This window comes from Tauraco erythrolophus, chromosome 21 (assembly GCF_009769465.1).
Source record: "Tauraco erythrolophus isolate bTauEry1 chromosome 21, bTauEry1.pri, whole genome shotgun sequence".
Lineage (NCBI taxonomy): Eukaryota > Metazoa > Chordata > Aves > Musophagiformes > Musophagidae > Tauraco > Tauraco erythrolophus.
Window position 1 is genome coordinate 5483634 of NC_141485.1, and position 21432 is coordinate 5505065.

At 59.5% G+C, this 21432-nt stretch overlaps 3 protein-coding genes and 2 non-coding genes across 5 annotated transcripts; 1 reads left to right on the forward strand and 4 right to left on the reverse strand.

Moving 5' to 3' along the window:
- Positions 1-936: 936 nt before the first annotated feature.
- NEK8 (NIMA related kinase 8) lies at positions 937-10958 on the reverse strand. The gene is made up of 15 exons (XM_086624700.1): positions 10912-10958; positions 10301-10506; positions 9006-9238; positions 8145-8276; positions 7740-7948; positions 7239-7318; positions 6804-6985; positions 6417-6567; positions 5346-5422; positions 4076-4193; positions 3629-3779; positions 3255-3418; positions 2966-3124; positions 2643-2801; positions 937-965 (listed from the first exon to the last, which is right to left on the reverse strand). Exons 1-15 carry the CDS (start codon positions 10956-10958, stop codon positions 937-939), a joined length of 2097 nt encoding a protein of 698 aa, XP_086480826.1.
- A 1317-nt stretch (positions 10959-12275) lies between these two features.
- Positions 12276-14334, forward strand: TLCD1 (TLC domain containing 1). Its single transcript, XM_086624750.1, has 4 exons — positions 12276-12472; positions 12649-12731; positions 13034-13116; positions 13590-14334. Exons 1-4 carry the CDS (start codon positions 12276-12278, stop codon positions 13983-13985), a joined length of 759 nt encoding a protein of 252 aa, XP_086480876.1. The 3' UTR covers positions 13986-14334.
- Positions 14335-17953: 3619 nt separating this feature from the next.
- On the reverse strand, positions 17954-20406 carry RPL23A (ribosomal protein L23a). Its single transcript, XM_086624595.1, has 5 exons — positions 20361-20406; positions 19709-19889; positions 19212-19388; positions 18752-18821; positions 17954-18021 (listed from the first exon to the last, which is right to left on the reverse strand). The coding sequence occupies exons 1-5, from the start codon at positions 20383-20385 to the stop codon at positions 18007-18009; spliced, it is 468 nt and encodes a 155-aa protein (XP_086480721.1). The 5' UTR covers positions 20386-20406; the 3' UTR covers positions 17954-18006.
- On the reverse strand, positions 18897-18963 carry LOC147527256 (small nucleolar RNA SNORD42). The gene has a single exon (XR_015222782.1). It is a non-coding gene; the product is annotated as a small nucleolar RNA SNORD42 (small nucleolar RNA).
- On the reverse strand, positions 19489-19562 carry LOC147527257 (small nucleolar RNA Z17). The gene has a single exon (XR_015222771.1). It is a non-coding gene; the product is annotated as a small nucleolar RNA Z17 (small nucleolar RNA).
- Positions 20407-21432: the final 1026 nt, after the last annotated feature.

The window sequence follows — 21432 nt, forward strand, 5'->3', positions numbered from 1 at the left end:
GCCTGTGACACGGTGATATGCCCCCTCCAAAAGGATTCCTGTTGAAAACCCATCATCTCCCTGGAGAGATCTGGGTCAAAAAACTTCAATTACTGACAAGCGCTCGCTGTGTTTTGCTGCCTTCCGCTAGCTCAGCTGGGAGTCAGTGAGCTGGTCGGCAGCAGGATTTAGGGGCCTGAGGACAAATGTCAGCTGGAGGATCCTCCGGTGAGCTCCTGGAGCCAGGGGAGGCTGTAATTGGAAAGCTCCAGGCAGCTTTTCAGGAGAGCGAGCAGGGCTGCGCCTCCCGGAGAGGCTGCTCGCGCGGGGTTCAGCCAGCCCTGGAGGCCAGGACCCTCCAAAGCCTGATGAACCACTCAACAAATGGGTGAAATGTTTTAAGGGGGGGATGGAAAAGGACAGACTTGTCTAATTAGAAAAGAGGTTTGCACTTAGTCACCCAGTGTAGCGCCTGGGGCCCTAACTCCAGACGCTGCTGTACAAAGCCTGACAGCTCGCTCAGACACCCAGCTGTCAGCCTGGGCTTTGTAACCAGAGACAGGTTCCACTGGGAAAAACAACCTCCGTGCTCCTCACCCTTCTACACAGGCACTTCCAGCAGGGAAGGGCAGAGCCCCAGCAGGACCTCCTGACCACAGCGCCGGAACTCCAGGGACATCTGCAACTTCCAGGGCAGCAGCTCTCAGGCACTGGAGGTTCACAGTAACCCTCGTTGATTCAGTAAGCGAGACCAGCTCCGGTTCCATGGGAACCATCGTTAGGAGCTCCTTGTTTCCAAACCAGTGCCTTCAGAGCACAGCTGAGGAGCTCCTGAGTCCAGGGATGCAGGTCCAAGCCAGGCCGTAGCATGCAGCAGCAAGGGCAGGCATGCCAGGCGGCTGGAAGTGTCTCCGCTTCTATATGACGAGGCTGGATATGGTCCCTCTCAGCTAAAACTCACTGGGAAGGTGACTCTTCCACGGCAGCTGAAACACAAAGGGCAAGGACTAAGAATAAACCATAACCCACCATCTCGATGAAGCTACAGAGAGCCTGGCCCCAAGCAGGCCAGATACCCAACAGATGGGCACCACAATCCCTTTCCCACTACCCCAGGAAGCTGCTGCAAGGCCTCAGTAGTGGCACAAGCAGGAGGCAATGCCCAGCATACAGAGCCCAAGCAGGAGGAAATGCAGTCTCTTGAGGCTTGCGCCGTCCTCCTCCTCCTCTCCAGCATGCCTGGCTTCTCCCAGTTATTCCTGTGTTTGCAGTGGGATTGAGAAAAGGGCGCAGCAGCGGCCTCATGATAAAGTGGGCAGAAGTCCAAGCCAGTCAAAAACAGTGCTGGCCACATGGGAGGAAACCGCAGAGCGGTGCAGAACTGCCACCCCAAAGGTGGAGCACCGCTTGCCTGTGCCAGCACCCTCTCCAGGCCGGATCGCAGCCACAGCTGACAGCAGCAATGACACCAAACGTGTCAGCGGCTCCTGTGTTCTCCCTGGAGAGGTTTCCAGGCAGACTGAGCTGCGTGAAAGCCCAAAGTCAGATCTCAGCTTTTCACAGAGCTCCCGATGCTTTTTGCACCCTGGTTACTGAGGGACGCTGGAGCAGGCGAGGCTGCTGCCCTGGCACCACTGCTGCTGAGCTGGTACTTCCAGCAGAGGGAAGGAGGGTCGGGATGTCAGCCTGGGCAGTGCAGAGGGACAGCAGTGAGGCCATGGTGGGGGCTACGTGCTCAGTCCCTGCTCTTACGGTGATGCAGGTGGGAGCCCACAAACCAGCTGCCATGGAGCACAGGGTGACTTTGGCAGCGGAAGGGGAGAGCAGCCTGCAGCTTTCCTGAAGAAACAAAACCCTTTTACTCCCGTGACAAATGCCCTACTTGTTCCCGAGCCTGGGGACTCAGCCATTCCCCATCCCCTTCACGTGGCAGCACACATCACGTGAGAGCTCGGCACTCGCAGGGAAGGAACAGGAGCCACAGCCGATTCCGGTGTGCCGGGGTAGTCAGCTGGGCCTCCTCCCCTCCGGGGTGTAATTAGCCTCCTTGAAGTGGGCTGGGACTGGAATCCCTCAGCCCAGCACTGAGGCCATAATCGGCCTGGCAGAGGAGGAAGAAAGGCCCCTCCAGCAGTCTGGGCCAGGCTCCCATCCTACATCCAGGCAACGGAAGGGCAGGTCACGCCATGGGCACGTTTTAACTGTGCAACGATGCTGCCTTTGGCCCAAGCAGAGAAGAACCACCAAACCATCACTATCTTTTCCAAACCACAATGGAAAGCCAGCAGCCAAAATGACGCCTCAAATAGCAGTTTCTATTTCAGCAGCATCAATTAGAGAGCTGCTCTTTTTGGATACTCGGTGGACCGCCAGCACACCAGCTCCCCACCGACCGCAGCCTGGCCAGCACACCTGCCTGGGAGCGCATGAGACTGCCTCTGCCACCCCTTTGCTCCCCAGTGGAAGTGGCAGTGTCACAGTGCTGCATCATAGAAAGGGAGTTTTTATGGGCTTCAAGTTATTTCTACTCACCTACTGCTCTAGAGGGACTGGAATAACACAGAGTTTACGTGCCAGGGTTACTCGGTACGGCTCCGGTCACAAGGCATTATGTCTGGCTGAGCCCTCATGGCCGGAATCACGATAACGAAGCCTCTACTCACGCTTTACTGCCAGCAGTGTGTTCCCGTGGCAGCAGGCTACGGAGGTCACCAGGTATGGATGTGTCTCCTCCAGCTGTACTGGCCTCGGTGCTCCCGTTTCCTCGTCCTTCCGTCCCAGGCGTCCTCTGGCTCCCTTCCCCCATGTGCACACCTCACCATCTGCAGAGGGATATATACATGTTGGGGCATACAGAGCTCACCAGCGAACAGGTCTCTCGTCTCTCTGGTACCACCCTGGGCTATCTCCAAGGCCACACCATGGACTGCAGGCAGAGGAAAGCCAGGGCCTGCTGCAGCCCAGGACATGCGGGTTTCAGCCTCACCTGCTCCAATGGCCACAGTGAAGGCATCTCCACAAGCCACCACGGTGACCTTCATCGCCTGGAGCCCCACAACCAGGTGGGGTATGCGGCTGTTGCGGCAGGAGTTGGTGCCCAGCTGCCCGTGCTGGTTGCTCCCAAAGGTGTAACACTGGCCAGAAGCTGACAACAGAGAGGAGAGAAACAACTGAGTGTCACCCGAGGATGCACTGAAGCCACTGAACCCCATTGTCACAGGAGCGACAGCGAAAATGCAGGTCGCCCCTCAGAGATTTGGGCACACAACCCTCACCCGTGACTGCAGCCGAGTGCGCTGTACCGATGTCAGCACACACAATCGGCTCTTGGTTCAAGGGGGATGACTGGACACATGTGAACACAGTGGCCTCTTCCACCTGGTCCTCCGGGGAAGGCTCCTCTGCCGAGCTGATCCGATCCAGGCCCAGCTTGTTACACCTGCGTGGGGAAAAGCACAGTTCAGAGCGGCTGAATGCAGCCTGGCACAGACACCCCGGAGACAAATCCTGTCCTAGCATAACTGCATCACCAGTAACAACACACTGGAGAGTAGGATCACGCAGAGATGCCTCCTGCTCCCTCTTCCTGGGCCAGACAGGCCCAGGAGGCTGTAGGCAAGCTCTGGAGCACAGACCCTCACCCCCTTACCTGTTGCTCCCACAAGCAAGAATCTGGTTCTTCACTGTGAGGACCATGGAGGAATCGATGCCGCAGACAACCCTCTGAGCCTCGTGGTCTGGCGGGACCGTGACCTGCTGGGGCGAGTTGTGGCACTCCAGAGTACCCAGCCCAAGCCGACCTGGCAGGAGGAACAAAGCAGGGCACGGCTGATGGCAACACACAACCTGAGCACACCTCCATGAACAACGGCATTGACACAGCTGCTGCAAGAGCCCATCCTGGGACCTGTGGCCAGGAAAGGCAGCGAAACCCAAAGCGTGGGGGCCCTGGTATGCAGTGAAGCAGCTGCAACTCTTCCACGCCCACCTAGCCTGGCACATCTGGAAAGGACTGTGGGCAAGCAGGGCCAGCGAGGGGAGCAGGAACAGGCAATGGAAAGCACAAGCCCCGTTTTGCAAAGCAGACATCTCTTACCATTATCCCCCCTGCCCCAGGCAAACACTTCCCGTTCGTTGGAAACCGCCAGGACGTGAGACGCGCCACAGGCCACCTGCACCATCTCGTAGCCCAGCAGGGCCTCCACGATCTTGGGCTGGCAGGGGAAGAGCAGCAGCCATCAGCCGAGACCTCCCAGCCTGCCCGGCTGCTCCCATCCCTCCCACCCGGCCCCCCCAGCCTCAACACAGAGCTGGCAGCATCCCAGTTTTCATCCAACACAAACACCAAAGAATTTTTTTTTTTTGTTCCAAACAGTCTTCAAAGGGTTTAGAGACTACGTGCGCACAGCACAGAAGATAACGCAAACATCTCCGGGGCGGAAGAAAGGAGCCAGCGCAACGGTTTGGAGAGGGAGTAGGTTCAGCCGAAGGGTTGGGATTCGCCCCCCTGCCCATGTGGGGAGTGCCAGGGGCTGTTAACGCACGCTTTGAGCAGGCAGGGGCTTGGTGCAGGATGTGTTGGCTGAAAGGCTCTTGTGCAGAGGAGCTGTGAGATATTCATTAGGGTATGGAGAGACCAGGATCTCCGCGTTCTGCCCAGCCCCTGCTGTGACCTGCTGTCAGATCTGACACCTGGCCACAGCGAGCCTCATTCTCATTATCTTCTCCAAGTGAAAAGCACCATTTGTTGGGACCTGGCTGCTGCTCCCAGCTGGGCCCTCCCCAGCAATAAGCACCACGCACAGCTCGGCTCCGGACAGAGCAGGACCGAAGGAACCAGCTGACCACAGCGACAAACAGCAACCGATCCCTGGGCTCGGCTGGAAGCCATCGGCTGCTGCCACATCCGAGGGAAGGCGAGGAAGAAGCTGGAAGGGAGCGACGGGCCCTCAGCCCTAGTGTGGCGAGCCAATCGGAAACACACAGCTCTTCTTTAAATACTGGCTCTTTTGAAAAATAACTTTTCCCAGTGAACCCTGGCAGCTGCAGGCCAAGAGCGAGGCAGGCAGGTGTGTGATTGCAGGCAGGCTCCAAGCTGGGTGCCTGCCAACAGCAACCACAAGGCAGCTCTTGATTTCCCCCACGCTCAAAGGGATCATTGTGCAGGGGGGGAGAAAGAAAGAGAGAGGCAGGTTGGGTCTTTTAAAACTCGCAGTGACAGCGAGAGGAGGGGGAGAGGGTCAGATGCCAGAGCACGCCTGGGATGCACATCCCTGGAGCTGGGATGAGCCCTCTCACGTGGCGCAGAAAGCATGATCCATCCTCTACCCCGGGGGAGCGGCATGCCCAGCACCCTCACGACAAACCTGGCTTACGTCCGTGAAGTTTCCATGCCCCAAACAGCCATTGCTGCCGCTGCCGAAAGTCATGATTATCCCCCTGTCTGGAAAAGCAGAAAGAAGTCGTGTTACTGGCACACGTGATGCCCCGCAAGGCGCACACAGCCTGTGTGGCTGGTTGTGTCTCCCAGGACAGCGGCTCTGCCCGGACCCACTCTGACTCATAACTTGCTGGGGGGGCCAGAGGCGTTCAGCAAGCTTCCAGAGCGCGAGCAGCAGCCTCAACATGCTGCGACAACTCGCCAAACAAACAGCAGATGACAGGAGAGCGCTGAGATAACATTATTGCAGCTGTGTACGCAGGAGCTGCTAATTCCACGGTCTGCCAAGGTGTTAAATACACAGAGGCACTCACGGAGCAGCCGCCCAGCAGAGGGGTGGCAGGAAACAACAAGGAGAGGTAGGACAAACACATGCCTACGAAGTTTGCCGGTTGCATATCTGTTGTTTGCAGCCCTGATCCCCAGCAGAAGTACAAACAAGGCTCCCAAAGGATCATTGGGAGGGTTTTGCTCCACAAATACAGCCTTGGGCTGGTGCGTGTGCTCCCTTTCCAGCCAGAATACCTCCTGGCCCACTCCAAGGGGGTTCAGACCCTGCCTTCCTGTGGCTGACAACCAGCCCTGCAGGAGCACACGCTGACCTCTCACAAACGACTGGTCACTGTTTGCGTCTGTGTCACACTCACAGTGTGTGACAGAGAAAGGCTGAACTTCCCAGACACTCCTCACACTGCAGTCCCTGCTGTACAGGCCAGTTCTGGCAGCCAGAAACACAAATTTGTGGCCCTCCTCACACCACACAGACGTTTGGGACCAAGTTGACCAGTGTGGCATCACAGGAGGACTGTGTCTGCCATTTCTGACCTCCACCTGATGTTACACAAGAGGCCACGGAGGTCTTTGTGTCACCCCAGCCCAGTGCAGCTCTCGGGTCGCTCTCCGAGCAGGTCCCCAGGCAGTCACGCTGCGTTTGCAAGCCAGCTGCCACGCAGAGGTCTGGGAGTCAGCTGGGTGAAGGCAGGAGGCAGCAGCTCACCTGTGAGGCAGGCCGTGAAAAGATCACCGCAGGACACGTGTTTGATGGTCACACCAGACTGGCCCTCCAGAAAGCGGGACACAAACTGAGGCTGGAGCTGCTCAGTGGCTCCTGGGAGAGAAGGTCCTCCCGCAGCACCCATTGGGGGAGCCTGGAGGAGAGAAGCCATGTGGGCTGCTGCACCTCTGTGCAGCAAGAGCTGGGTCGGAGAACTCAGATGAGCCCCTTCCCACAGGCTCAGCAGTGTTACCCACACCCTGGACTGGACAGTGGTCCTGGGGCACGCAGTGCCAGAGCCTACGCAGTGAGCAGAAACGTCTCCTCCTCAGAAATTGCACATCCGAGGCTTCCAGGGCCACTGCCTGCCCCAGGTTCCCCGTCACTCACCTCCCACATGATGAGCCGCCCCGATTTGGTGACCCCAGCCTTCTGCGTCCTGCCAGCAGACACCTGCACCACTTCGGTGTTAAGCATGGGCAGGCGGAGGGGGGTGGTGATCCCGCTCCCCCAGGTGTAGATGGACGACAGCGGAGGAGGGATTCCTGTCCTGGCTGAACCACCTCGAAGACCTGTGTGTCAAAGAGAAATCATCGACGCAGAGCCCTGACTGTCCTCCCACAGGAAAAGAAACGACACCAGCCAGTCTGGGTGTCAGCAGAGCTGCCTGCCAGCTAGCCGGGCCAGACCAGCACCAGTCCAAGGCTGGTTATGTCTCTTAATGTCTTCTCTCCGGAAGCTTAAGTGCCTCTTTGACCCTCTGTCATTCAAAGGAAAGGGTCCTTCCGAATGGAACTGTGTGGAACACACCGTGCCAAGACTCACCCCTCGGCCTGGCACTGGTCACTAGTCCCCCCGTCCGGCTGTGGGTCACTGTGGGCACTGGAGCCATGGGTTTTTCAGGCCTGCCAAACCAAAACCCAGTCCTTAGTGCCGTCTTGGCCCCAGAGGTCCTGCAGAGCCCTGAACCACAGGTCTGGGCAGAGCTACAGCATAAGCCACAGGTGAATAGCTCACGGAATTGCCTCAGTGGGTGCTTTAAACCATCTGAGAGAGGGAAGTTGGCATCAGTTTGCTTCCCCAGAGCTCACAACTCTCTATTCACTGCTACTGCGATGACAAGCTCACGCCTGCCATGGCACCTGCCGTGGCCCCAGGCCACTGGGCCAGGCTCAGCCCACAGCAGCTGCACGTTGGGTAACACGGAAGAGCTGCACGGGGGCAACGCTCTCTTCGGAGCTCGTAACGGAGACAGCGAGCTGGTCAGACATGTCGTGGGCTGTGGCAGCCCCTCCCAAGGGACACTAAGGTCACAGGACCACTTGCCTTCTCATTTTGACACTGCCCACATCAGTGTAGAGGTTCAGAAGGGGCCGAATGCAGATGGCCTGGGCCATGATCTCATTCAGCTGGGGCCGCTTGGAAGGATCCAGGTTCAGCATGCTGAGGATGAGCTGGCGCAGGTCGGGGCTGTATCTATCTGATATTGGGGCAAACGTCCCGCTCATGATCTTCAATACTAAGGCAGGAAGATTCTGGAGAGAAGACGAGAGAGAGAGAGACATACAGTGGCTGGGCAGTCAGAGGTGAGGCCAAGGAGCAAGAAATTCTCAGCACTACCCTCTGCCTTCACACCTCCAGGCTCAGTGAGAAGAGCGAGCCAAGCATGCATTTTCACCTCTGTAAGAGGCCACGGCTCCCTGCACCAGGCGTAAACCATATCCCTCTTACCGCAGCTTCGAAAGCTCTCTTGAGGCTGGCGAGTTCGTACAGCACACAGCCCAAAGCCCAGATATCACTTTTCTGGTTGTAGGGCTTCCCTTCACAGAGCTCCGGGGAGATGTAGCACGGAGTTCCCACAACCTAGAAGAGACAAAGACATTTACCATGATGCTGTGGAATGGGGGCAGGGAGGTGGAAAGAGAAAGGCTCAGTTTAAAGCCCAGTGCACAGGCTGGCTAGAGCATGACCAGCCAAAGCTTAGTGGAACTGGGCATTTGTTCTCTGGTGTCAACATCTGCCTGACAACCTCAGTAAAAAACAGGAGGATTTGCCTTTCTGGTGACCTCCCTTGCACGTACAGAGATTACCTCTAATTTTGCTCCTATCCACTTGAGAGAGTCAGAGCCCAGAGCAACAAGCGTGACATAAACGTCTGGTCGGATTAGACCAGGTGGGGATGACACTCAAGTCTCAAGCAGAGAGAGGTTAAGACAAGGCAGGGCACAGGCAGGAATTCAGTTGCCAAGTATGTGTCAGACGAGCCTGCAAACACCACCCCTCCCACTGTGACAGTGGCAGGAACCCTGTTTACGCTCACCAGACACCCCATTCCCTTCCAGGCTTGGGCACATAGGTCTTTCTCACCTTTTTGCAGCCCACAGAGCTGCAACAAACTTGGGCATGAAGACATCAGCCTGTATAAACCCCAAAGAGCAAAGCAGCAGTGTGGCACATGGATGTGGCCTACTGCAAGTATGCTACATCCAACCTCGCTGCCTACAGCCGCTTCCCTGAGACTACCGTGAGCCAAGGCCAGAGTTTCCAGCCCGCTGCCATCATGGTAAGTAGCTCCCCTGCAAACCCACTCACCGTGTAGGCTTTACTCTTGCTGCTCAAGATTTTGGAGATACCAAAGTCTCCGATCTTGACGATCATGCGATGTTTATCCAAGAGGATGTTCTGAGTCTTCAGGTCGCGGTGCAGGATCTGCTTGGTGTGCACATGGTGAAGAGCCAGGAGGATCTGCACGAAGAAGTGCAGGATGGTATCCTCATCCAGCAAGGAGTTACAGCGCTTATGGATAAACTCCGCGAGCGTGCCCCCTGCAAAGAATGACAACGGGCTATCGGCAAGGGTGGCTGCACAGGGCAGCGCGATCCTGGGCTAAAAAACAGGGGAATTTAGCCACGGCATCTTAAGAAGCCAAGCACATGGCAAAGAGCACGTTGTGGTGGGATACGCAGCACGTCCTCCGATGCTCCTGAAACTGTGTGGAGAACAGCAGCATAGTTGGTGCAACGAAGAAAAGGCAAGAGAGAAGTTACTGTTGACATATTGTCAAATGCAGCAGGAAAAGAAACGCTAAAATTACAGCTCCTGGAGGAGGAGGACACAAAGCTCGATGGCAGAACAAGATAAGCCTGTTCTGCAAAAGAGAATTCTTGCAGTCCAAGAGGCCACGTGGCACTGAGAGGCCCCTGTCGAGAAGGGGAGGTCCAGGTGCAGGGCTCACATGCAACTTTGAACAAACTCTTATGCAAATCTTGATTTAACCTTAAACTCCACAGCAAATCTCGTTAGGAATCACGCCTTCCCACACAGAACTGTGGGACCAACAACATGGCCAAAAGCTGACACAGGGAAATGTATGTGAAACCTAAGTCAAGGGCAGATGGTATCACACTTAACAGCGACATAAGAGTTAGAAATCTCTGTTTCTGACATGATTAGCAAGTGTAAGGCATATCATCACAGAATCATGCACCAGCTGAGTTGGAAGGGACCTGGAGAGGTCCTTTGGTCCAACCCCCTGCTCAAGCAAGGCCACTTAGAGCTGGTTGCCCAGGACCACAACCTGTCTTTTGAATATCTCCGATGATGGTGACTGCACAACCTCTCTACAACCTATGCCAGTGCTCATTCACTTGGCTTATGGTCAACTTGGCCTCCACCAGGACACCCAGATCCTTTTCTGCAAAAAGCTTTAATGGTTATGTCTGCTCAAGACAGACATGTTTGGACTCTTCGGGGGTCCAAGGTGCAGAATCTTTACAAGGAGCACAACACAGGGCCACAGCAGCTCAAACCAAGAAAAGTGGAGGGCTTGGCATCTCCTGGACCTGCCAAGGAACCAGCTGCAGGCACTGGGGAAGATCAGGACCCACCTGGGGCGTACTCCATGGCAATCATGAGTGCCTTGTCCTCCAGGAAGTTCTCATAGTACTCAATGACGTTGGGGTGGCTGAGCAGCTTGAGGACCTGGCACTCGTTCTGCGCGGCCAGCCGCTCATCCTTGCTCATCTGCTCCACCGGGATCTGCTTCAGGATCACCAGCTTCTGGTCAGCCTTGCGCAGGCACAGGTGCACAATGCTGCGGGATGAGGACAGGGACTCAGCCGGGGGAATGGGGCAGGGACACAGGGCCGGGCCACCCCCCTGGGGTGGCACATGGCCTCTGCCTCCCTGTTGCCATGGTAACGGTCTGCAATTCCCCTCCGCCGTGTATCGCACCCCCAGTGCCGTGTCACCCCATCGCCATGGCAACAGCCAGGGCCTGGACCACCCCCCACCGGGTGCCGCATGCCGGCTGACCCCCTCATTGCCATGGCGACAGGGCATGTGCGCCTCGTTGCCATGGCAACGCGGCCCGCGGCCGCCCGCCCCTCTCCGCGGGGCCGTACGCCCGGCGCTCCCAGCACACGCGATGCCGCCGTAAAAAGACCTGGAGATCCTCCCCACACCCCCAAAACGTCCGGGATCCCGGAGCCGCCCTCACCCGAAGGCCCCTCTCCCCACCACCCGGATCCGCTCGTATTTCTCCATCACTGCCGCAGCCGGGCGCGGGCTCCTCCCGTCTCCATGGAGACACTTCCGGGATCCGCTACGGCGGCCGCCGGCGGACAAAACACCGCGGGCCGCACCCGTCCGTCCCCTGCCTCCTGTGCGGGGCATGGGGCTCCCTGCTTCGGCCGGGAGAGAGGGTGACATCGCTGCCTGGCTGGGCCCCCCGCTTGGTGGGCACCCCAGTGCCACGGGGACCAGGCTGCCCTTGGGCAGCACCTCTGGAGAGGGGTTTGGGGTGCCCCGACCCTGCTGCCCCCAGGCTGAGGGGTGCCAGCAGGACCCTCCGCACCCCCAGGGAGCGGCAGTGCCTGCAGCAGCCTCTTGCCCCACAGCCCCGGGGTGGGGGGAGCAGCCATCCCGGGGGGCTCTGCTGCTGTAGGGTCCTCCCCCTGCACCCCCTAACCCGCTTTAGACCCCCAGCACCACGAGTACCCCTGGGGCCAGCCATGGTGGCACCTGTAGCACGGAAGGGGGTCCGTGCCCCGCACCCAGGGGTGGCTGCCCCTGTCCTGGAGCGGGGACAGGGACAGCGGTGGCAATGCCCCCTCCAGGCCCCGCCACGTGGCCATGCTGCCATCTAGCGACACCCAGCCCGGCTCATCGGGGAACGGGGGTGTCAGCCCCCCTTGCGCCAGACAGCGCCCAGTGTCCTGCATCGGAGGGGCGGAAAAGCGATGGGGCAGGACCCCCACGCAGGACCCAGCAGTGTCGCAAGTGCCCACAGAGCCAGCCTCACCCTGCTGCCATGCTGATATTAGGGGACACCTGACCCCCTCGCGCCCCGTTCCCGGGGTCCTCCCATGCCTACGCGTGGGCTGTTTGTGCGTGCCCGCTGCGCACACCCCAGCGGGCGGCGGGCCGCGCCAGCTGCGCAGTACCGGGACAGATGTGCAGGGCCCAGCACAGAGGCGTAACACCTGCCATGCACATGCTGTGCCCACCCTCCTGCGCTGCCCAGGGCAGCCACGCCGTGCCCTGCACGCGTGCAACACCCGCCAGCCACGCGTACGACGCCTTGCACGCCCGTGTGCAACGCCGGGCACGCACACGAGCAGCCCGCAGCAGCAACAAGCGCGGCACCCCGTGCGCACCCGCAACCACGGTGCAGCGCCTTGCACACGAGCGTGCAACGCCCCGCGCGTGCAAGGCCCCGCGCGGACCCGCACGCCCCCTCCCGCGCAGGCGCGCTCGGCCGGGAGGCGTGGCCAACCGGGGAGGCGTGGTCAGCTCCGCCCCGCCCCCTCGGCCCCGCCCCCCCGCTCCGCCGCGCGCCCCGAGCCCCCGGAGCTGGGCGCGATGGGCCCGGGCTGGCGGGCGCCCTCGGCGGCGCTGGTGGGCGGCAGCGTGGCGCTCTTCGGGGCGCTGCGGCGGGCGGCACTGGCGCTGCCCCGGCCCGCCGCCGTGCGGAGCCGCCCCGGCCGCGCCTGGCGCTGGCGGAACCTCCTGGTCTCTTTCGCACACTCCGTGCTGGCCGGGCTATGGGCCCTCTTCAGGTACCGGGCACCGAGGGGGGGCGGGCAGGGGCACGGGGAGCACCCTGACCGGGGCTCCGGGTCCCCGCGGGAGCACGACCCCGGGGGTGCAGCCCCTAGGGGAGGAGACACTGGGGGTCCCCGGGTCCCCCCAGCCCAGCGCCCTGGCTGAGCCCCCTTCCCTCCTCTCCCCCCAGCCTCTGGCACTCTCCGGAGCTGCTCTCCGACATCCAGGACGGCTACAGCGTCTCAGGGCACCTACTGGTCTGCTTCTCCTCGGGTAAGGGGCCAGGCAGGGCCATGGCCACGGCCACCTCGCCGGGCTCTGCCTGTCCAGCCCGGGCTGAGCCCCCAGCTCAAGGGCCGGGCCACTCTCCGTGCCTCCTGCCTTAATCACGAGCACGGAGCCCACGGGCTGCTAGTCCCTGAGGCCCAGCCATCTCCCCATGCTGAGCCGGGGCAGAGGCATTTCTGATGCCCGGAGCACAGTCCCACCACCCTGCCCCTCCTGCTGCTCCCCCTTACCGCAGCGGGTGACGGTGCACAAGCCAGACCCCCTCAACGCTCTCCCTCATCCAACAGGCTACTTCATCCACGACAGCCTTGACATCATCTTCAACCACCAGTCCCGCTCCTCCTGGGAGTACCTGGTGCACCATGCCATGGTGAGTACGGCCCCAGGGAGGTGATGGATCACAGCACAGGGGGGCTGGGGCTGCCACGCACCCTGGGGTTTGGCTCATGCAGGTTCCGTGAGCTACAGCGGGGCAAGCCAGAGCCCTTCTCTCCACCTCACCATGGCTGCCAGGTAGGCTGCACACAAGGCAAGGGCGCCCGATGGGGCAGGACGCGTGCCAGCATCGGCTCTGAGTGCCAGGAGCCAGACTGGCTGCCGCACCAGGATAGGGTAGAGCCGAAGGCTGGTCCCAGCTCAAGGAAGTGTAACTTGGTCCTGGGGGAACTGGCTCTCCAGACTGGTTTTTCCTTAGCCGAAATGCCTGGGGAGCTGCTGGGATCTCTGGGGGTGTGGGAGAAGCACTGCCTGCTGCCACTTTGAGTATGCCCAGACCCTGGTGGGGAAGAACTCACCTCCCCCATGGGAAGGAGAGCTAACCCTGCTTCTGTGTGTGTTCCCCAGGCCATCTCTGCCTTTGTCTCGCTCATCATCACGGGCCGTTTCCTGGTGGCGGCAATGCTGCTGCTGCTGGTGGAGGTGAGCAACATCTTTCTCACCATCCGCATGCTGCTGAAGATGAGCAACGTGCCTTCCCCGGCGCTCTATGAGGCCAACAAGTACGTCAACCTGGTGATGTACTTCGCCTTCCGCCTGGCACCTCAGGCTTACCTCACCTGGTACTTCCTCCGCTATGTGGAGGTGCAGGGCCAGGGTGCATTCCTCACCGCCAACCTCCTGCTGCTCGACGCCATGATCCTCATGTACTTCTCCCGCCTCCTCCGCTCTGATTTTTTCCCTTCCCTGCGCAAGGGCTCTGTGGGGAGAGACGTGGATGGTGAGAAGTTTCTGATAGACTGAGACGTGCGTGCCGAGGGCGACCCAGGCTCCGGCTCCTGGAGCTCTCGAGTTCTGCAAACCTGCTCTGATGTGCCTTAGGGCTCGCTCCCTGGCCCCGGGCCCTGCCTTCACCCGCTCTGCTGTCTTAAAGTGCTTCCCAGCTGGACCAGCCCGACAGCTTTGCCGAGCCGCAGGGACGCCACCAAAGCTGGGGCACAGCCGATGGAGAAGCAGCCCAAGTTGGCTTCCGCATGGGCAGCTGGAGGGCCAGGGGTGGCTGCGTTCCGCAGCTGATGGCCTGAGAGGGTTGCGAGGGAAGGGACCAGTCCCTCCCAGGGCGATGATGGGTGTTACGTGCATTAAAATCAGTCTGTTCACTGCTGCTGCAGCACGCCTGCGCTGGCTTTTCTGAGTGGCATCAGGAGGAGGATGGGGGGGACAGAGGCATGGGAGAGGACATGCCCTGTTCCCAGTGGAGGGCTGGCAGTCCTTGGGGAGGGAGAGGGCACGTTTCTGCCACTTGCTTTGTTCAAGGGACCCTCCAGGGATGCACTCAAGCTTGCTGGGTCCTACCAGCCCAGCTGCACCGTGCTGAGCCTGAGCAAGACCCCCTCCCTCCCACTGATGGGTCCCTCTCCTCCTCACTCATCGGCTCTTCCGGAGACCCCAGGCTGTGCAGAGAGCAGGGGAAGGGAGCCAGGAGAGGTACCGAGCTTTGCTGCAGTCCCTGACCTGCCTGTCTCCGGCCTGGCGGCACCCAGCCTGGCTGGGCTGCATGACTCACCCGGCAGCCACGTGAAGTGGAGCTGGCATGGGAAAGCCGTGTGAGGCCACGGGCTCTTCCTGGAAGACTGCTGTATGCTCGCATCCCCCCGGAGCAGTTCAGCACAGCACAGCTCCAGCCCCAGCCCCCTGCGAGTGTGCTGGGGTCTCACACAGCAGCAGGACCAGGTTGCCTCCAGCAGCTTTCCCAGAGCAGTGAGAGGAGAGAAGGGGGTTCAGGTGCCCCAGAGGAGCAGGGCTAGAACCGGTCCAGCCAGTTCTGTGGAGCACCAGAGCATGGGGAAGGCAAATCCTAATGCCATGACTGCTCCAGGATCACGCTGGACTGGCAGAAAGCAGTAGGGTTTAGAGGGATTCCTGCCCAGCTCCTGCTCCAGGACAGGATCCATCCTACCAACCCCACCCCAGCCCAGCTCAGGCAGAGACAGACACCGCAGCTGAAATAAGCCGGTGATTAAGTGGAAGCAGTGGGGGAATCACCCCCCACCAGAGCACTGGGAAACACACCACAGAGCTGGGATCCTGACAGAGCTCCCCAGCATACACCAATGCCGTGGCAGGCATGGGGGGGGTGTGCTAACAGCCCAGCAGCTGGAGCAGAGACGTGATACTTGGGACACTGCATGAGCAGGGACCCATGCCAGCTTCAACCCGCCACATTGTCCCCTTCCAGCTCAAAGCGGAGCCCAGCAGCCCTGCGCCAAGCTGTGGGGAGTCCCGGCAGGGCACAGCCTCACCCTCAGCACATCCCGACAGCTACGCATCTTCCCAGCTGCAGCTTGGGCACCATGTCCTCTGTGCACCGACTCCGTCTGCAAATACCCCACACCATCAAGCCCAAATCTTGGTTTCCCCTCTCCCCGATTGCTGTACCTTTCCCTTTGTCTCCCTGCATGGAGCAGACACGGCTCTGCCCCAGCAGGTCACAGGCTCAGGGGGACCAGCCCATCTCCCACCACTTTTACAGCAGCATGGAAGGGTCAGGCATGACAAAGCTTCCCAAAGCAAGGAGCCCGGCTCTCCCCCGGTTCCCCTCCTGGCTTCCAGCTGGAGCATCTTCCAGCAGCACAGCACTGGCCAGGCTGGGGCAGCTGTGGGTCGGGCCAGCTGCCAGCCCAGATCAAGAGGCAAACACAGGGAAGCAAAGTGCCAGACAGCAGCAGCCACAGGGCGAAGTTGAGACAGGGTCAGGGCAGACTGCAAGTCATGCTGATGTGAAATCCCTCCCCAGCCTCCACGCTGCAGCACGTACTCGCTCCTCGCCCCAGCAGCGACATGGGCTTTGCTACAAGATGGGCCCTTCTCACCCCCAACATCTTTCTTGGGGTGACTACAGCTAAGGAGGAGACACAGGGCTCAGCCAGACCCACCCAACCCCTGCTGCTGCTCATCCTCTTCCCAGACTGCGACCAGACCAAGGGCAGGAGGTTGGGTAGGTGCCCTCAACCCCACAGGCCAGCAGAACATCAGACCCAAGGCCGGGATGGAGCGAGGCTGTCCCAGGTCCTCACACCACCATACTCCCAGCAGCGGGGCTGCCTTGGCGGCCTCTTGTTCAGCCTCACCTGGTCCTGCACAACTTGCCAACAGCCCTCGCTCTCTTGAGTTTCAAGCCCCTGAACCAGGCTTGGGTGGGCGAGGGGTAAGAGCCTGGGTTCTGGCCTGCGCCCAGGGTGCCAGCAGAGCTCTGCACAGCACCAGCCGATCAGGAGAGGGACCAGTGCCCGGGGAAGCAGCACTCTTCCCTCCCGGCAGTATCTCACCCCTTAGAGCAGGCAGGGAACAAACATCACCTGCCTCCCCTCCAGGCCAGCTGAGCATCCCATGGGGCTCAGGGAGAAGAGGGGGTGCTTCCAGGCAGCCCCCACTTCCAACCCAGCTTTCAGGTCTGCCCATATAAAGGCAAGCACACAGGCTTTGCAATACCCAGAGCCACCCTCCGTGGACAGGGCAAGGGTGCAATGCCAGCTGGCCTCTCCACACCACCATCCCAGCTCCTGGTCCTCCCAGCCACCCCACAGCCTGCCCCAGTGCCTCCACATTGCCCTTCCAGCACAGGCAGCTTGTGGTGTACCCGGCAGATGCACATCCCCAGCACCTAAAGCTGTGAGCACCAGGTGAGTCTCAAGCCAAGGGCTACACAACCCAGCACAAATCTTTAATCTGAGGTCTGGAGAGCAGCAATTGGGAGAGCTGCCCCTTTCCATCCACCACCATCCTCCACATGGCTGCAAACCACCAACACCCAACGCCCCAGGACTCCACCACTCCTTGCAAGAGGCTCAGAGGAACTCGGTGTCCCACTGGCTCAAGAGCTGAGTTACCCCAATCAATATTTGGTCACAGCTTTCATCATCTTTCTCAGCGAAGTCTACCTACCTACTTAAGAGCAAGTACCCCTAAAGGCTTGGCCGTACTCCAGCTACATTCCCTGCTCACCCAGTGCTCCACATCCTTGTGACTCTCCAAGCACTCTGAAAAGCCAGCTCCATCTACAAATTTGAGGAAGCAGAATACTGCCAAGGCAGCAAGAGCAGCGAGTCTGGAAACAGCCCTGATGAGAGCAATGAACCCCGTGAAGTTCTAGGCAATGTAACAGTAACAGCGTCAGGGAAACTCGGCTGCAATTCACAGGCTGCAGCACAGGGAGTCGGGATCATGCCAGAAAAAGGCCCACACAAAGCCCCTGGGATGGCATTAGCTTGAGGGCTTCGTCACGCGAAGCTTGCAGCATAAGCAAACAGCTGATACACTCGGAAAATGGCAGAGCACTGCACTCCTGCCAGATCTGAACTTCAAACAGGCATTTGTTGTGGTTACTACCTACCTCCTGGGCACCCATCAGCCCGCGGAATGCTCCACAAGGAAGCCATGTAGGACACCGAGAACACTGATCACAGACACATGCTAATGACACAGGGCAACAAAACGCAGGAGGATACCAGACATCTCAGGTAAATAGAGATATTTGAGATTCCGAGCAGTGTCATGTCACCTTTACTGACACACAAGAGAACAGGTCAGTGATCCAGGAGATCCCAGGCGTGGGACTCTCATGGAGCAGTCAGCTCTGCCCACCTAGTACCAGGCTACAGCTGGAGGGAAGGAGGACTGCACCCCCCCACTTTGCTAAAATGAAGCCCGAAAAGTTTGTTGAGTGCTCTCTTTCACATGGGCTATGCTGTCACAAAACACAAGAGCCCCTCGGTGGTGTCACAGGGTTTATTATCCCGTCTGTACAGTCCTCAGCAGATGCAGTTTAGATGATTCCAATCTGGAAAGAAGCAAAGCACATTAGAACAGATGTTACAGCGGCAGAAAGGCAGAGCCTCCACCACAGACGTTACTGCCAGGGCTGCATCGCCCCTGGATTTCTATCCTCCAAGGACAGGCTTCTTCCTCCCACACTTGCCCAAGTGCCTTACACAACTGCTTTACATGTGTATTGCACAGTGACCCTTGTGCTGATCCACAGCCACATTCCCCTGCTGCCTCCTGCCTACCTCAACCACCGGGACGACCGAGCTGTCTGCCACTTTCAGCCACCTGCATGGCAGAAACCCCTCCATCACCCAGGGTGGCGGTGCAGCAGTGCCCCTGCCATAATCTCTCCCTGTTCTAAGGAGCTGCCAACAGCGCTGGCCAAGAACTCTGCATCGACAAACACTGTTTCGATTCAGAAGCTGCAGGGCAGATTCTGCACCCTTCCTGCTAACACTCTGGAGCTCTTGTAGCCCTGTGGAGTGGAGCCCCTCGCTGGAGGAACTGAAGAACAGCAGCAGTTCTCTCAGTAAATCTACCTCACCACCTTCCAGGCAGAACTGTTTTGCTACACAACGTGGTCCTGCTTCTGAACACCTGGATCCTACCTAACTCCCAAGGACACTCCACAGAAGCGCTGCCGTGCTTGAAGCACAAGTACCTCACGTGTACACCAGGAAGAACAACCGTTTGGAGGAGGTACAAGACAGCTAACGGGAGCTGCAGTTTCAAAGATTTCTCACCTTGTTGGCTACATCCAGCGCATCGTAATCTGGAGCCAGTCGGACATAAGCCTTCTTCTCGCCATCAGGCCTAGAGAGAAACAGGAGGCATCAGAACAGAGGCACACAACTCCTCCCACCTGCTCCACGTTCCTCCTATAGCAGTGTGCATCAGTGGTTCCTTTGGAAACATCACTTTACTCAGTGATAAAAAACGTTCACATCATTTGCACAAAACTCCTGGGTGTCAGAAGAGCTCCCTGATGAAGTCAACCCTCTGGTCTGCCAACATTTCCCACTTCCACTAAGACATGCTCAGTCACACGTTGCATTTCTCGAATAACACTGAAAATGCTACGGAGCTTAATCCCACACCTCCTGAGAGTAACCACAACTGCTGAAACTCACGTGTCCACATTTTCTGCTAAAAGCCTCTCCAGGTTCTTGAAGCACCTCAGGCTCACCAATGACTTGTTCTCACCTAATCAATGTGTTGACCTTGGCCACATCGATGTCGTACAGCTTCTTGACAGCCTGTTTGATCTGGTGCTTGTTTGCCTTGACATCGACGATGAAAACTAGAGTATTGTTATCCTCTATCTTCTTCATTGCTGACTCTGTGGTCAAAGGGAACTTGATAATGGCATAATGGTCCAGCCTGCAGGAGAGAGACCCTGCAGTTAACAGAAGGTTGGTAGACTCCATCTCTGCACTTCAGGTGCTTTCAAATACCACAGGTACCATCTGAAAAGGTCTGGGGTGCATCAGTTGCCAAAAAAAGTTATAATCACAAACTCTCAGGCTTTGGTCGCTTGAAATCATCACCTGCACCCCAAATACCCTCCCCAGCACTCTGCCACCAATGTGTGGGCTCAGCTCCCAGGGCAGCACGCTGGCAAAGTGTCACCCCAGGACCTGCAGGGTTGATGCCACCCCACAAGCCCTGCAGCAGGGCAGAGCCCAACACCCCACACATACTTGTTCCTCCGTGGGGCACTCTTCCGGGGGTATTTGGGCTGCCGCCGCAGTCGCAGGGTCTTGGGCCTGCGGAAGGTGGGAGACGTGCGGATCTTCTTCTTCTTGTGACTGTGGACCCCCTTCAGGACGGCCTTCTTGGCCTTCAGCGCCTTTGCCTTCGCCTCTGTCTTCGGAGGCACCGCTACGACAACGGCTCAGTCAGTACAACCGGGATCCGCAGGACCACATGGCCCCCCGCCTGCCCTAACGGGCCATTGATACCTGAATCATTGATACCTCATTGATACCATGGCTGCCCCTCTCACGCACCTCAACGAACCGGACCTCTCCAAGCGCTCCACGCTCCCCCATTCCACCAAGACCTCCCCCAAAACGCCTCAACGGGGTCGAAATCTCCTCCATGCGCCTCCCCCCATCCCCCAACCAAACCAAGACCCACGAGTCTGAACATCGAGACCGGGGCCCGCCCTCCCTCAGAGAACTGACGGCCTCTCCCGCCGCCCCCACGTGCCCGCGGCCCAGCACCGCGCTCCAGCCACCCCCCCACCCTGCACCGCGCTCAGCGCGGCCCCTTCGCGTACACTGGCACCGCGGGGAACGCCTTAACGCGACTCTTCCCACGCCATAGACCCCCGCCGCCCCCAGCGCTCACCCTCCTTCTTCGCCTTGGGCGCCATCTTGGCCAGGCGGCAGCCGAAAGGGGCCGCCCGCGCCGCGCCGCACGGGCTTATAGCGCCAAATATCGCGAGATTTTTTTCCACGTGATCCCCCTAATCTCGCGGCGCCCGCCCGGGAATGGTAGTACTCCTTGTCCGCCTCATCTACGCATGCGCACAGCCTTCCCCGCCCCGCGAGGCCTCATGGGAGTTGTAGTCTTTCGCCACCACCACCCCCCACCCACCCCCCCCGCCCTCCCCCCCGGCCGCCCCGGCGACGGGAAACCGGGACGAGCGGCTGTGGGGAGGGGAATTACCGGGATGTCGTCGCGTGGGCAGCAGCGCAATGGCCCAGCCCCGGAGGAACCGGCGTCCCGGACACTCCCCCGCGAGGGACGGGGGAGTGTCCGGGACGCCGGTTCCTCCGGGGCTGGGCGTGCAGCGCCGAGCACCGTTACCAGAGCCGGGAGGTTCGCGGTAACGGGGACGCTCCGCTTCCCCGGGACGGGGCGGGGAGGGCTTGACCGTGGCCCGGGATGCGGGGGGGTTGGGGGGCGGTTCGTGCTTGGGGACTGTGCAGGGGGGACGCGGGGTGGAGGGAGACATGGGGAGCGGTGAGACACGGGGATGGATGTGCGCGGGGATGGTGGGACATGGGGACAGGCACGCGCAGGGACGTGGGACATGGGGACAAGTGGGATACGAGGGCGTGGGGATGGATGGGACACGGGAATGGGCATGCGTGGGGACCGGTAGGACATGGGGTGAGCAGGAGACGGGGACACAGAGATGGATGGGACATGCGGACAGTCACACTTGGGGACACGGGGACCAGCGGGACACGGGGACGGCTGTGCACTGGGATGCCACGCTTAGGATGTGGGGACAACTGGGAAACGGGGACAGTGGTACCCCAGTGTGCAGGGATGTGGGGATGGCTGGGACATGGGGACAGCCATACCATGGAGTGGCACGTTTGGGATGTTGGGAGAAGGGGACAGCCGTACCCAGGGATTTGGAGGTGGCTGGGACACAGGGACATCGGGGACAGCTGGGACACGGGGACAG